Below are 16,943 nucleotides of genomic sequence, written 5' to 3' on the forward strand. Positions count from 1 at the left end.
GTTAAATTGGTACAGGTTTCTTGCAGGGGTTTTCCAGGGGTCTTGGGTGAGTGAGTTTCCTTCACTTCACTACCCTTGTAGGTGTTCCAGCCCACAGCTCTGCTTAGCCTCAAAAGCCAACACATTCGACCCTGACTCTCTCTCTCTCCCTCTCCCCTCTCCCTCAACGCACTCGTCTCGGCCTACAATGGCAAGCCTTTCAAGATATTTCAGGCAAATTCCAGCACCCTCCACATGTTTAGAATCACCATGCAAGAGTTTAGGGGCCAATTTAATCATAAAGTCGAGGGGTGGAGTTTTTTTAATGTGTGAAGGGCCTAAATATGTGCCACCATCAGCGTTATTTCAAAGCCAACCGCTGGGGCTCCTGATTGGCACTATAGTAACACACACACACAAACACACACTTTTCTCTTCTTTACGTCATAGTGATAGGTAATGAAGTATGAAAGTGTCAATTGTGTCCCTTTTGAGAATGCAGATACACCAAAAATGCTAGAACACTGTCTTCAACTCCCTCTTCACACTCTCTGTCTCTCCATAATTCCACACGTCTTACACACCCTCTCTCACTATCGCTCTCTCGTTTTCTCTCTCCCGCTAATGACAAAACATGACTTCATTTTGAACGTGGCAGTACCTCGGGCACCTCTGCGTGATCCCCCAGCCTTGGTTTGCCAGGTTTCCAACTGGGTCCTTTCCAGAGGACGCCCAATTTATTGAAGATTTTCTTGTATCTGTTGAACCTCCTCCACAAGTATTTATAGTAATGGAACTAAAGGGAAAATATAAAAGACATACCATCACATTACAGTCACATTATATAACATAAGCAGTTTTACTATAAAAGCCCTGATATTACTACATTTCATGGTTGTCAATGCTAATCTGTGCGTTAATTAATACTGTGCCGAGAATGTCCCTCCATTTGGGAGGCATTGCTCATGCGGTAGGTTGCCAGCGGTAAGGGCAGTGAAAATAATCAAACACAACTTCTAGTATTTCATTTTATTGGATTCTTTCACCTCTGTTGGGAGGTTTGTTTAAGGTTGCGTAATAATGTTATGGTTACAGCATGGCTGTTCCAGTGGTAACATTTACTTGTATATACTGATTGAGAGTAACTGCTCTACAAATGGTTTGATTCCACTGATGTAATACAGGGACAATCAGACAGTTTGCATGCAGCGTCAGCTCAATCTAAACACTATGACAATTTGCTCTTTGATAGCTTGTATATGCATTTTATAGTCTAGTAGTTTATATCTTACAGTGTGCAAAATAAAACGCAGCCAATAAGAAAATGATCTTGTATTTTGTATTTTCTCTTGGGACTAACCTGAATATGGAAGATCTCAAATGTGTTTATTTTGTGTACGAGACCGTAGACAACTTTATTGCCCTCTGGAGCAAAGGTCCCTGATCAATCAAAATAAGAGAATGTAGTTATAATGACAATGCCATATTAAAACAAGCAACCACCCTGTGAACCGTTACTTACCGAATAGTCTGTCCCATATTATCAGAGCTCCCCCGTAATTCTTATCAATGCAATATTCATTTCGCCCTGCCAATGAAATGCAACACATCATTTTTTCTTTTTCCGCCAATACTGCACTGATCAGCTCACGTCAAATATGGTAAGAATGTGTGTGTTTGAGAGAGAAGAAGAGTCTTTCTTTCTTACCGTGGTGAACTCTGTGGTGACTAGGGGTGTTTAGGACCCACTCCAGAGGTCCCAAATCTCTGATCACCTGAAAGACAGAGAATGTACATACATTAAGCAAAAAATAATACAAAAATGTTTCTCGCAAATGGATGTTTTAACTGCACTCCTTGGGTATTACTGAGCAATTTGGTTAACATACAGTGGCAACTAAATGTATCTGGCTACAACCCTTTTTTACAAGACTAAAGCATTTTCTTATTTGATGAGTTCGGTCTAATGACAGAAATCGTGACGTGGCCAAATTCCCAGATGGGGAGAAGAATATTTATAAAATGGAAGGAAAAGCAACACTAGGATGGAGAGTGGTGCCAAGACCAAAAAGCAGTTGACACTGTTGATAATGCTCTTACATACACTTGAACACACACCTATGCATACAGGCATGCTTGTAGCTACTAGCTAATATGAACACACACACTTCCTTCCAGACAAACAAACGAATGCATGCATAAAACAATATCTCCGTCATTCACAATCAAACACGTATGGCTGTTCAATCACTCTATTAAGCAGACAGACACACACACACACGCGCACACACACGCGCACACACCCTCGCACACAGAAAATCATTACAGATCATGCCATATTTCAGAAGAATCTGATTTTTCTTTGGGTGCAACTTTGACAGACATTTTGATGTTAAAGTCTACCCCTGATCGTACAGTCAGTCTGGGAAATGATGTTTAAATGATTCATTATTTCCATGTAATGAGTGGTCTGGCAACAGCCAGAGTTTCATCTTGAATGAAAACGTTTTTTTGCAGCTTCACTCAAACTTTTTCATTCCCAGATCAGGTCTGGGAATCGTGTGCCAATAAATTATTCAACATCAAAAAAGTCTATAAAGAAATCATAAATTATACCCCTCAGAAAATTGTGATTTTATGACTGTTTTCACTAATAGTGTACTAAAAGATGGAAGTGATTCCAACTCCATTCATTCCAATGACGATTGGGGATTGTAAAAATGATACTACCAATCACTTTAAAGGAGAACGACTGGTCTTGCTTCTGTTTGGAGTATTTCATAAAATCTCATTATTTTTAATTAAACACAGGTTTGACTTGAGCTCCCCTTAACAGCAGTTAGTATAGGGACTAGAGTGAGATAACTTTCAGTCAAAGTAGCTTTATCCCGGAATTATTTGACAGTTTACGCTATCACAGTAATTGGGAAATATGCATAATGAATCTTGTAGAATATTGACTACATGAATAATCATCATTAAATAGCATTCACTATGCATGACAATAAGCAAACGGGCCGAAATGAGGAGAGATAATGGTAACCTGAGACTGGGTGGTACTGTGGGCTGCATCTACCTCAGTGTGGATCCAGAACTGGTAGAGCAGGTTGAATTGGATGTGAACAGCAAACACCGAGGGTGGTACTGCCAACGCCATGGGGAGATAGAACACCTGAGGACAGACACAATGAATATCGTTAGAAGGACGCAAAAAGATGATCATTGTGGATGGTCAGATGAATATAATATAATTACATGGACACATCCGAAATCACCAATCCAAATAAACATTCTACCACAGCGACGGTGTTCTTTTTGAAAAGCCTATTTGATTCTGACTTCGGACATATAAAGTTTGTATGTGAAACTACGTCAAAGATGCATACTTTCAGTTGTTCTGAATACACTTCACTCGCTCGAAAGAGGGAGGCACGCTTGGCTGGTGCGAGCACATGCGCATATCAAATACACCACTAGAACTACGATTAAGGTGTTTACATGTCCTAATCATTCAAAAGACTGCGTATACTTATTACCGTACGCCGATTAAGGCAAGCAGAGTCATGTCAAACTCAGCCTACTGCCATAATCAGTTAATCAGTTTAATATCAAATTATTAGTGTACATGTAAACGTACTCAATGACTATGGATAAAGAACAGTATACCATACTTCCTGCATAACACAGCATTCATTGTGGTGAAGGAGCAAATGTTGGACTTATCTGCATTTCTAATGCGGCAGGTAGCCCAGCGTTTAGAGCGCTGGGCCAGTAAACCAAAAGGTCGCTGGTTCGAATACCCGAGTCGTCAAGGTGAAAAATCGGTCGATGTGTCCTTGAGCAAGGCACTTAAACCCTAATTTTCACTATGGCTGACCCTGTAAAACAACACATTTCACTGCATCTATCCGGTGTGTGACAATAAAACCTGATTTTCTTTATCAAATTTTGCCATCCCCAGCATCACACAAAAGTATGTTGTTCACAATACAATAGAATAAAATAGCATATTTGTGCCAGTGGTTAAGTAGGGCTCTTACCCATGATGAGAACTGCTGTGTGAGGGATTGTCTGAGGGCTGTGGAAAGGTTGTAGTACTCTGAGCTGTGGTGGACCTGGTGGGCAGCCCACAGGAAGTTCAACTCTGTCGTGGGAACACATGCGCGCGCACACACACGCACACGCACACACACAGAGTTAGCAACAGATAGACAGGGCGTCACATACTGTAACACTGTCTAACAATTAAATCTCTTAATCTCATACTGTTACAAAGTGACCTGCTTTCAATCTGTTAATGACCATGAGGAGCAATTGCAAAGTGCAAACAGTACTGTACAGGATTAAAGGTGCACTATGTAGAAATCGCACAAAAAGTTGCATTTTGACACACGCATGTCATCGCTTGCACTCCGCTTGCACACACTTTGAATTTATTGAATAAAAAAATGAAGAAATTGAATTCATGAATGGAATGAATTGCATTATTGAATTGAATAAAAAAGTATTAGCAACCCTCATTTTTAAAACAACTAACAACACTCATTGCCAGTCTTTAGAAAATATAGCAAAACAAGAATCTAGCAAACCATAGGAGGACATTACGATATTATGACAACGAGGATATAAAAGCATTCGTCTACAGCTGTTGACCATCCAGCCATGTCCCCGTGCTGCAGTTTACATTCCTCTGCTGTGTTGTGATACTTGCTACATTAATATTACTATTACACTTCATTTTAACATCCAAAGCAACACGCTTGTTAAGTTTCACTGGATCTCCGAGCTGTTTCCGGACCACCCATTTCTCTGTGCTCTTTGGCAGTGGCACCCCTCAAACGCTTTGGCTTCATCTACATGGGAGTAGAGGAACCTTTGCTAAGTCTGGACCACAAAGCCCCCATATAGGCTATCTATAGTAACATATACTTTTCATTAAAAGCAGTGAAAGTTACTCAATGCCCATTAAAATCCCATGTGGTAGCCCTGATGTGCAATTGTGCTATGATTACACGATAAATGATAACACAAACGACTAATTCAACTCTAATTAAAGTTGACAACAAAGCTGAGTTTTGAAAATGTAGGGAGGCACATTTTTTTTGCCTGCTAAATATAGTCATGCGTACGATGAGCAGATTCTCACTGGGCTAGCTCTCCATCCATTCTACTACGAGAGTTCATTCTAAAGAGACGTCTTGAAGGTACTGTATGGCTCTATCAGTGTTTAATAAACTTGTGAATCCTATCAAAACAGAGAGCCATAAAACCCAACGGGTCGAGAGACGCCACCTGAACAAACACACCGTGCAGAAAGTGTGTGTGAAGGTGTGTACAGTGTGTGTCTGTGAAAGGAATGACATGATCGGTCCTCGAACGCCAAAAATGAAACGCCCAAGAAGCTGTGGACTAACCATCAAAATCAGCAAGCCTTGTCTATGAGGAACTCCCAAAGCCTAGGAGACAGGGAGAGCCCTCTCACCTCTTAGAGAAAAACTGCCTGCCAGTACTCGACACCTCTGTAACGTCAACAAGCTATCAGCCAGTGTTGGAGGACAGATGGTTAAAACAGCGAGAGTACAATTTTGGTTGAAAAGTTCAATGACATTACTGGACTGAATTTCAAACTTTCATTTCCCGACTCTCCAGAACAGAATTCAAGCTGTAGTCCCACTATGAACCTAACAGGAGGGTAAAGAGGAATGAGAAGGAGATGAAAAAGAGTAATCGACATGTGTAATAACTCCAGTCGTTAACGTGTGCTTTTACACTTCTTCCTGTCAGAGCCCGTGGAGGAACTAGATCAACCGTTACACACACAGAAGAAGTTATAATCCAGCCATTGTTCGAATTTTGCTAGCCCCCTTTTTTTTGGTTTGGGGGGCCGGAGCGGGCTAAGATTAATGCTGGGTGTCACTAGTAGGAGGTATGAACTGCTAGGCTTCGTTGCAAGCCATGTCCTCATCCTGCGACTCAGCAGGACATCACATAGTTTGGCAGGTCCTATTCAGGAGGGAACTCCTTTAATGATGAGAACGAATGCCACAGAGAACCTTTCCCACCAAGAGCAGAAACGCTGAGGACTGCACATCCACAGGTCTCAAGTAGGGCTTTGCACCTTTTTTGAACATCAGTGATAAGTAGATAATGACGCGCTAATATGCAAAACGGAACAGAGACAGTCAATGGAAATAATAATAACATGGTCAGGTCTGTATTTTCAGGGAAGACTCTCTGTAGGTTTGGTTTGAATGGTAGTGGGTTAAGATCAGACATTTACACTCTCCTCAAATGAACACGTGCCACTAACGTGTTGCATTGTGCATCATATGGCTTCAGGTCCCACGGGAGTGTGGACTGAGGTGAGGGTAGAGTTGGGACGATAAACCACAGATGATTTTGCTGATGTCGTTCATAACGATAAGCAGCCTAGGCTAGAGACATGGGAAATGAAATAAGTTTGCTATTGGTGATTGTTAATGGTACAATTGAACCGTCAAACTAGTAGTTTAAAGGACAATACAAAAACAAATGCAGTGCACATTGTTATATACATATCATTCTATTGATTGTTCAGGCAATTTATCGCAATATGGATTTTAGCCCATATTGCCCAGTTCTAGGTGATAGCGAGTTGGACTTCGATCGAACAAGATCATATTTAACCTGTAACTACAGTTCCAGGGACTTTGCTTATGTAAGATATGTCATAAACACAGAGTACTGCAATCCAAGGTCCCATTTAAACATTGTGTAATTCCAGAAAGATGCAACAACAGGTGATTACTAAGTAATGTATTAATAATAGCACTGGACCAGTAAACGAAAGGTCGCTGGTTCGAACAACTGAGCCGACAAGGGGAAAAATCTGTCGATGTGCCCTTGAGCAAGGCACTGAACTCTCTCCAGGGGCGCTGTACTACTATGGCTGACCCTGTAAAACAACACATTTCACTGCACCTATCCAGAAGGTGACAATAAAACATATATTTTTTCTTTTTTCCCCCTTTAGTTTATCAACCTACAGCAAGATAATAAGGTCACCTACAGCTATAGTGGGACATCTGTTATAGCCTATCAATAGAACACAGACTATTTTAAAGCAATAATAATCGACTGCTTGAATTGCCACCCTCCGTGACCAGACCTTGGCATAATGTTTTGTCTTTGATCGGCAGTCCACCGAGTGGTTGGGTGCCCTGTCAATCATGTTCGTAATGGCCTTCAGTGTTTGGATTGGAGGTCCTTACATGAAGTGCCAACTATAACACAATAACCCCTACCCTGGGACAGCCGACTGGCTCCCCCCTGTCACTGCAATACTTCATGCTGTCCTCAATCCCCAGTCTCTCGCACACGCACGCACGCACGCACACACACACACACACACACACACACACACACAAAGTCAGGCCCACTTAAAGAGAATTCTAAATTCTGAGGAATTCTTACTTAAGTTTCTCCCAATCAACAGTGACTTGTGAGTGACTCTATGTCAAGCACATACGATTCATAACCTGTAATTCATGTCTTAGTGCCACTGCAACATAAGTCTATTCATCTAAATCCAAACTAATCTTGCTAAAGAAACGACATATTAATGAAAATGTTTATTGTATACATACAGTACATTATTTACACCTGATCACCAACGTGTCCAAGCTCTGTTTTGATAGGTATCCCACTAAACCATGATTCACCTTTCCTGCCAACATCATTAGGGAAACTAGTCTGTCCTACAAAAACAAAAGTGACAGAGGACAGTCGCAAATGACCAAACATGAGGGCAGTAGACTCCTGGGCCACAGAGCGCTTAGCTCAGCTCAGTCACTTAGCTCATCAGGAAGACTGAATTTCCTTACTTAGCCCAGTCTAGCCCCTCTAAGCACACATACTGTACAGACAAATACCCCCCCACACGCACTCTCAGACAGTGAGCTGAGCTTCGTGGCCTGCTAGCCATTGTTGATATTATCTCTGGGTCCCAGAGGTGCTAGCAGCCCGGGTCTCTTGTAGCACGGCCCACATCCTGACCAACCGGGTTTGGTTCTTTTGTACGCACTCCAACCCTCCAACCTGCGCCGAGCCAGGAACTTCCAGTCACAGAGAATAGTTATGAAGCCCTGGCCACCAGGAGGTTAACCCCCGCCCCGCCGCACGGCCAAAAGGAGCTCATTTGAAAACAATAACATTCAGATCAGCAGAGCCTCCTCAGGGAGGCCCCAGCCCCAGCAACCCCAGCCCCGGTACAGCGCAGCGACGACCAGATCTGTTTGTCTTGACAACTGCTGCTGTCCATAGGGCTAGGCTATTGTACTGTAGAGAGAGGACGGCCCGGCCAGACACACACTCGCACAGACACGCATGCACACACACCACAGGATGCTATAGAGAGTGAAACGCAGGAACCCAGGTGCAACACACTGGAAAACATTATCTCAGGTGAAGGAGGTCATCAGTACAGTGTAGACTATGAGTCGTGGCTTTTTTTTGATGAGAAAGAACTGATGTGGAGGAAGATTTTTTTTATATTTACGGTAATATTACCCCCATATAATGGCGACTAAGTGACAGGTAAATAGGAATTAAACTGCTTTTGGGTCCATTTTTTTTTACAGCATACTTGGAGTACTGTACCAAGTGTCCCTGTACAGTAACATGAGTATGTGTTAATAATACTGTAGACACTAATGGATGAGAACAGATCTTCCGATGGGGACATATTTTGATATGAATGGGCTGGTGATGTACACAGACGAAAGCTGGTGTGGTGAAACTCCTCTATGTCCATGATCTCACGTAGAACCAATGTGAGGGAGACCTGTGGTTCTGATCTGTGGTTTAGGAAAGCTGGCTGGATACAGATGTGTTCTGGGATGATACTAGCTATTAGTGTGATTTATACAGATGTAGGATTTTAATTTCCCCTATAATCCCACAGCAACAGGATTTGAATGTTTAGTCCATAATGTTGCTTGATGGGTGGTTAGGCTATTAGTTGGCCAGAATTAGGCTACATGAAAAGTGCAATACTGTTAAAATAACCATGTGTTAGTGTGGGTTTCCAGTGAATTTATGTAAATCACACAAATCTCTGAAAATTGTCAGTAACAAAAGAGTGATCAAATTAAGATCCTATATCTGTAGGTTAGAGGAGAATAAACAGAATCAACAGGACTGTCAACAAGTCAAGTCCTCCAAAAAAAACTTCCCGTTTCAACTCTGTACCACCAAAAAGCATATTGCCTTCTGAACATAACTGCCTCTGGACTGTATCATTTCTCGGGTGGAAAGAAGACTGTGAAAGACAATCAATAATAAGCAAATGTCATCACGTTGGGAGAGGTCAAATGAAAAACAAAACACGGTACAGTGCTTCCCTATGCAGCTTATCTTAGAAGATATTTCTAGAAGTGAGTCAGCATACAAAGGATGCAAGCATCCTTAAATAATATATTTTCAATGGTCTGCCAATCTGCTGATGAGGCGAGAGGCCTTGCTGTTAGAACAAAGTTAGAGTAATAACAGATTGCACTGGCAGGACTACTGGCAGAGATACATGCCAGCATAGACTTACTGAGAAAACAGAGGTGGTGACTGGAAAATGACACCGGGTAAGAAATGCAGAACTTCCTAACAGAAAGGCAGAGCACAGTGAGGAAATAGTGGTGAGACTGGGACTGGGAGTACTATGAATGGTTCTAAGGTTATATTTGTGGATTATTCAATGCCCGAGAACACTTGAGAAAGTGGCTTGCTCTCTGCTCACGCCGGCAAAAACTACTGTATGCGTTTTAGCAGCTAAAAACCTACTGTTTTCGCGACACCCCAACTGGTAGCTCCCCTGTGACAGTGCCTCTCATTGAACCTTAACCAAGATTTGACTAGGGGATTGAATAAAATATATTACATGTTAATTGTGTTTTATTTTGCCATTCACTTTACTCTGTATTAGCTCTGTCATAAAGAATGCCTACAGACAGTTTTAAGAGGGCCTCTAACCTTAAATGCCTGGAGATTATGGCCATTTTGTTATCTGGTCCCTATCCCCAAGAGTTAACTGGCTGCCCAGAGCAAGGGCAAGTAATGGCTTCTCAATAAAGACGGCATCAGCGAAGAGAGGCCAGCTTTTTACTTTCAAAGCTCTTTCCATTCAATTATAATGAGACTGTCCTTTCAAGTGACATGAGGGGAAACTATGAAATGGCCATAAAACTGTTCAAATCCACATTGGTATTTTACAGTTCTACTAATTAGGATTCACATTTCCCAATGGAGGATTTCACTCTGCCCTCTTCACAGCTTTCTATTGTAATTTCACTTTTAACACAGTATTGAGATTTATAGGTCATATGTTTTGACAGAATAGAATTGCAGATACATTTTCACATGCTCAATTGATGCAGACATTTACGATTTAAACTGTTTGATGTGTCATACCAGAACATTGTAAAATAGAGGAATGTCGTGAAATTACATTTAGATACACATTGTTAGCTTTCATACTTGTGGAATTACAAGAGCTAAAGTATCCGTGTCTCTTAGTGACTATTACAACTAAACACAGATACATGTCTACTGCCTTATATACTGTAGACATTCACTTACACAGACAACAACCAATATGGAAATGAGAACTTTGCATTGGTCAAACTCTACCCTGGAGTAGGCCAGGAGGTCAAAAACAGGAGGTCAACAACTGGTTAAGCAAGATGACCTCACCGGGCCAGAATGAAGAGTGAATGAAGACTGGGTCTGGCCTGTCCTGCGGTGAGAGAGGTAGCTCCCTCTGGTAGCGAAGGGGAAAAGCTCCTGTCCTTCTATCCTGACTGAGTGCAGTGCCAGGCACCAGAGAATGAGCTGTGACCCCACTAAGTTCCATACAAGCAAGTCAAAGCTGGAGTGGAGGAAATGAAAGTAAGTGGAAAGTTTTGAGACATAAATATCATACCACACTTCAAAAATCAAATCTGACCACATAAACCAGAGCTATATAATATTGTATGAATAATTGTTTTAAACAATGGAGAGAATGAGAGAATGACATACACAAGCACTTCATTACAATATTACTGTACAAATTCTAATTCAGGACTAGTGAAATGCTATTGAGATCAATCACCATGGTGACTATACAAATAAGGTCAAATAGGCAGAATTGCGGCTGATATTTATGTAACCTATCGCTACAATCCACTTAGCCTGAGAAGAGTGTCATCTACCTTCATATGCCACAATAAAAACTTGCTTAGCTAAGGTTAACGACCTTCCATTGAGGATAATAAACCTCCATGTTTTATAGCCAGGCAGACCACTCAATCAGGCAGTGTCACGCCTTGGTCATTGTATCTTGTGTTTTTGTTATATGTTTGGGTAGGCCAGGGTGTGACATGGGTTTATGTTGTATTTCGTATTGGGGTTTGTATTAATTAGGAGTGTGTATTAGTAGGGGTGTGTCTAGTTAGGTTTGGCTGCCTGAGGCGATTCCTAATTGGAGTCAGCTGATTCTAGTTGTCTCGGATTGGGAACCGTATTTAGGTAGCCTGAGTGCGTGTTGTATTTCGTGGGTGATTGTACCTGTCTTTGTGTTAGTCACCAGATAGGCTGTAATTAGTTTCACTCGTTTGTTGTTTTCGTATTTTCTATTATTTCATGTACCGCTTTATCTTTATTAAAGGTCATGAGTAACCTACACGCTGCATTTCGGTCTGCCTCTCTTCTAACAGCAGACGAAGATCATTACAGGCAGGTTGGCACTGGCAGGGGTCATTTTCTATCATACAATACAGTTGGTAGGTGTCTTACCCACCTTCAAAAACACAGTTTATATTTACCCATGACTCAAATGTCAACAAAGGGACAGACTGGACTTTAAGCCAGACATATTTGAAATAGAGAAAGATCTGGAGCAGGCTTTGATGTGCCTCTGACATAAATAGAGCTACAATTTAGCACACAAACACAATGTTGCAGCTGCCAAGCAAGTTGAGAAAAACATTTTTATTACTGCATTGTCATTCAACACTGGTTGAATCAACGTTGTGTCCATGTCATTTCACTGAAATGACAGTCAACCATTGTGGAATAGACATCTGTGTCCAGTGGGACATGTGAGATTTTGTTCTGGGTGCTAAGATGATCATTGTCCAGTACAAACTGCAGTTTAAGTGATAAGGGCTGAGATCCCAGGATGTTACAGACAGCCCTACATGGGGAGAAGAATTAGAGGGCTTCTTTGGTGCAGCTCCAGAACCGTGCTGCTATTGAGCCATCACTACTTACAGCTTTCTCCCTATGAAGTGCCAGGTAAGACACCATGTCTCAAGAGATCACAGCCTCTCACATCTGGTCAGTTCAAAAACATCTGGACGTAACTCACAAATAATTGCTTCCTCTCAAAAAGAAAAAAAAGATGTGCGCATTATAGAATCACGCTGCATCGATAGAGAAATCAGTAAAGACAAAACATTTTGTTACGAATAATTCAATCCTCATGGACATAGAATTGAAATACATGCAAGACTATTTGCTATTTCATTATGAGACGAGATTTAATATTTGATCAAACCTTGCATACCATACAATATTTACCCAAAAATACAAGTACAACTACTTCCCAATACTTTTAAATATGTGTGTTTCATTTAGCTTGACCAGCTTGTTTCGGTAACACTGTAATTGAAGGGGGTGTACATAAGGCATTCATAACACCTTTATGAAACCAGTCATAACAAATCTAGGACTGTTATGACTGTGGTGAATGTCTTACGTATAACCCTCTTCGAGTAAAGTGTCGACCCGTGCATCTCATTGGTTCCATTGTACCTGGCAAGCTAAATCAAGTTCACCTCAAGTATTTGACATACTGTATGGATTTGACCCAGGTCAGGAGCTAACCCAGACTGATGGCCATACCGTGAGCAAAGCGATGGACCCAGTAGTAGCTAAAGTCCACCACTAGGAAAGCCAGCCACCATGCCCAGGCAGAGTCCCAGGGTAGCTCCAGGAGACGCAAGTTGTCCCACACGTAGATGTAAGTCGTTATTTCAAAACCTCTTGCAAATAGCCTGGGGGAAAAAAGATAAAATGTGTTTAGATTGGCACACAGATTCTCCACAATACATTTCAGGTGCAAAGTTAGAGGATCTTACAGTATACAAAAAATAATGGTACATATACAGCCATACATTATCATAAGAGATGCACTGCTGTTATTACTTGTCTATATAACTCAATGAGCCAGTTTCCTGGACACAAATTAAGCCAAATCCTGGACTAAAAAGCTACTTCTATGGAGAGTCTCCATTGATAATTATTTTTAGTTTAGCACAAGGCTTAAGCTTCCCTATAGGAATTCTCGAAACATAACAGAAAGTTAGAGTTTACTCACGTGGGCATTCTGGAAATGATACCAGCTGACACTGAGGTGACGACATCACTGACGCAGGCCAATGGGGTTCCATCCTTCAGCAGGCTCACCACCAGCTCGACAACCATCAAGCCCATAAAGAACGGGGTGGCCTGTAGTCACATGCAAAGGAGAACAAATACGAAATCAACAGTCCAAGGCACAATGAAAACTGCACCTCTTTTATGTCTTGTGTTTCCTTGAACGCTTACAGTAACCTCACATGTTTGACTTGGAAAATGAACAAGAGGACATGTGGTAAAAAGGGCTTTCATGTCTTGTGATGCATGATGTTTCCCTGATGGCTCTATGGTGAAGCTACACAGTCACATATCATCTCTCTCTGAGGATTTATTTCAGCTTCCAGTGGAGAAGAAAACACTCGAACAACACATACAAATAATAGTTGGAGGAACCTTCCATTTCAATAGGTCCCGTTACACCACATGACAGTCAGACTGAAAACATGTATCTATACCTGATGTGTCTGAATATTATCCATCCATATAAAATAAGTCACGTAAACAAGTGGACCATATCTTTAATATGTATATAGTATGTTCATGTAACAAAACAGAAAACGAACAACAAAAAAAGCTGTATAAACACAAGTTAATATTTTGTCCTCCGATTAGGGCCCTTTTTGAATAACGTTATTCTATTCTATTATATTCTATTCCATTATATAAGTATGCTACATACAGTATCTGCTGCATTAGGTATTACGTAGGCGTGGAGTATGCAAGAACAGAATGAGAGGTACTGACCATGTCACTCCTGTGATTGACCTGACCTGGTCACTTAAACCTTCATCTGGTCACATGACTGCACCCAGGGAGTGTGTGTGGAATGTGGATCGCGAGGTGTAGACCTGGAGGTGGAATAGGATGCGTGTGTGTGTGTGTGTGTGTGTGTGTGTGTGTGTGTGTGTGTGTGTGTGTGTGTGTGTGTGTGTGTGTGTGTGTGTGTGTGTGTGTGTGTGTGTGTGTGTGTGTGTGTGTGTGTGTGTGTGTGTGTGTGTGTGTGTGTGTGTTGGGGCGAGCTGGAGGACCACGAGGGACCGACGATCACACGCTACACTCCAACATCTGGCAGAGGACTGACGGACTAGATCTAACAAATGGGCTCAGAGCGCAAGCACTCTCTCTCCAAACCCACTGAGTGAGAGAGAGATTATCATTTTGGATTCTGGCTTGAACGCGCCCTCTTCTTCTCATGTCTACAGTATTGTTTTACCTCGTCAGGGCTGTGTTCTTGACAGCTTTCCACTTTAGTTGGGAAGGAATTCAGGTTCTCATGCCATGTGAAAAAGCGGACGCCGAGGGAATGGGTTGTTTTGGACTTTAAAAAAATCCTTCTTAACGTGTGTGTTTGACCTTCACAATCACTGTGTTTACTCTGTGTGGCATTTTCCTCCAAACAACAGGACAAATGAAAACAAGTCCTATGAAGGCTGTAACATACTTTGGGCTCGTGAAAATTGTCAAGGGAGTTGTATATAAATCTCTGTTTTTGGTCTTCGATCTTGCAAGGCAAATGACATTTGTGAAACAGATGTTGGTATTATCCCAAATGGGGCCATTTTTGTCCGGTTGTAGATGAGTGAAGTTAGCCACGAGTTTGTGAGGGGGGAAGACACAAACCCTGTACACTCTCTTATGAGAGTATGTCCACTTTGTCCTAAAGTAACAGGTAGAGTGTATCTTGTTGCATAACCAATTCAACTATGGCAGGAATTCAATCGGACAAGCAATGTTGATGCAGTGTTTTTATCTATGCTATGATGATAATCACGCTATACTGGGGTTCAACAGACCAGCGGCTTTTGTCGAGGGACAAGTAATGATGCTTTGTGGGTGACATTTGTCAATGTGATCAGAGGGTCCTGAGTTTGAGCCCAGATTGGGACAAGGAACGGGATGGAAGCAAGACGGTTACAGGTGAGCTAGTTTGCTACAGCGGGAAAATAATCCTGCAGAAACAGGGAATGTGGATTATAATTAATGCCCATTTTTGTAGGGTTTGATACATCTTTCGTAAGGGAAAATCAAGAATGAAATTTCAAAGTGGAAATTTACAAACTTCAGAAGCCTTTTTAAGTCTAATAATAATAATAATATATGCCATTTAGCAGACATTTTTATCCAGAGCGACTTAGAGTCATGTGTGCATACATTCTACGTATGGGTGGTCCCGGGGATCGAACCCACTACCCTGGCGTTACAAGCGCCATGCTCTACCAACTGAGCTACAGAAGGACCACCCTGACCACACTGCCAGTTTAACATATCCTGCATTGCATGAACGTTCTTCTGTAACATGGTGATCAAATTAAGTTCCTACACCTGTACATACAGTCAACCAAAACACAGACTAGTGCACGGAGTGATGACTACCTCACAAACAACAACCAGCACTGAAATAAGAGCGACACACCCATGCAAACATCACATTAAACTCTGTAACAATACTGTAGTAAATTAGGTTGTTTCATTACAGTTTGTTTGGAGCAGGATTAAGACACTGAGGAGTCCTGCTGTTTGGGTAATTGTTTTTTCTCTCTATTCATATGGCTTTATAGAAGCCTGTTAAAATGTGAGCTTTTATCCCCCAAATAACAACCGTGCTGATTTTAGGATTTCGTTAAACCTTTATCATCCAGATGTCCCATTAAAAAGTATTGGTGTGTTCTGTTATTTTGCACTGGGTCCTCTTGAGTCAAAAGTGGTCCTAAAATTCAACAATATTTAACAGACATTCCCCCGTTGGACTGAAAAGGGCACACCTCCTCACACTCATGAGCAAATACATATTGTTTGTCTAAAACTAAGGATTTGTTAGAGAATTTGAAAATAAATGTACTACTATCATATCATGTGAAAATATGAACCATACAGCCAAAACTCAAGTCCACATATGACATAAACAATAACAGCAAATAAACTTCGAAAGTGTTTGTATCGTTTGTACAATGTTATGCAATAGCTCTGTGAAATGAAGAGATTACAGGCTCAACTAGGCAACAGCAGAAACCAGTGTAGCGACTTTGTCACCCTATAGCACCACTTCCCTGACAGTTCCTGCAGGGTTTGTGAGTTGTTTGTGACCATCTCTGTGAATATGTATGATATCATTCAAACTAAGTGTGCAGACTTTATTTCGCTATGTTTAGACATGTCAGGTGTGTCAGTCCTAGCATGAGCGGCACAATATCGATTATCAAAAAAACAAACATAAAACACATCAAAGCGCTCCAGCGTTTTCAACTCACTCACTCACCTGTTGAACATATGGCGGGACATCCTCCACATTTTCAAATGATGATTCGTTCGGTGTGACAATGTAAAACATGGACCGAATTCCCTTGGTCAATGAGACGACATCCATTAATTGAGTCATTGTATGCACCTTCAATCCGGCAATCCCCCTACCCAAGGTGATGCTAAACCGATCCTCTGGGGAATTTTAACTACCGGGTGATACTCGCACAGTCATCAAACGTAATTTGAACTGCGAGATAACTGTGTCGTTTTATTTCACTCTCCAGAGGCGGGAT

At 41.5% G+C, this 16,943-nt stretch overlaps 1 protein-coding gene across 2 annotated transcripts in view; it reads right to left on the minus strand.

Annotated features, from left to right (window-relative positions):
- The window catches only part of agmo (alkylglycerol monooxygenase), a 43,441-nt gene extending 26,532 nt beyond the window's left edge, over nucleotides 1-16,909 (minus strand). Inside the window, exons 1-9 of one of the 2 annotated variants that reach the window (XM_046314043.1) lie at nucleotides 16,667-16,909; nucleotides 13,370-13,500; nucleotides 12,895-13,046; nucleotides 4,020-4,123; nucleotides 3,056-3,151; nucleotides 1,688-1,754; nucleotides 1,502-1,567; nucleotides 1,340-1,419; nucleotides 641-775 (exon numbers count right to left, since the gene is read on the minus strand). In XM_046314043.1, the coding sequence (XP_046169999.1) occupies nucleotides 641-775; nucleotides 1,340-1,419; nucleotides 1,502-1,567; nucleotides 1,688-1,754; nucleotides 3,056-3,151; nucleotides 4,020-4,123; nucleotides 12,895-13,046; nucleotides 13,370-13,500; nucleotides 16,667-16,786 (951 nt within the window). In that variant the 5' untranslated portion in view covers nucleotides 16,787-16,909. Of the gene's footprint in view, nucleotides 1-640; nucleotides 776-1,339; nucleotides 1,420-1,501; nucleotides 1,568-1,687; nucleotides 1,755-3,055; nucleotides 3,152-4,019; nucleotides 4,124-10,701; nucleotides 10,877-12,894; nucleotides 13,047-13,369; nucleotides 13,501-16,666 lie in introns of those variants that run through there. The other variant, XM_046314044.1, reaches the window with a different exon arrangement.
- Between the last annotated feature and the right edge of the window lie 34 nt (nucleotides 16,910-16,943).

This window comes from Oncorhynchus gorbuscha, linkage group LG19 (genome assembly GCF_021184085.1).
Source record: "Oncorhynchus gorbuscha isolate QuinsamMale2020 ecotype Even-year linkage group LG19, OgorEven_v1.0, whole genome shotgun sequence".
In the NCBI taxonomy this organism is placed as follows: domain Eukaryota; kingdom Metazoa; phylum Chordata; class Actinopteri; order Salmoniformes; family Salmonidae; genus Oncorhynchus; species Oncorhynchus gorbuscha.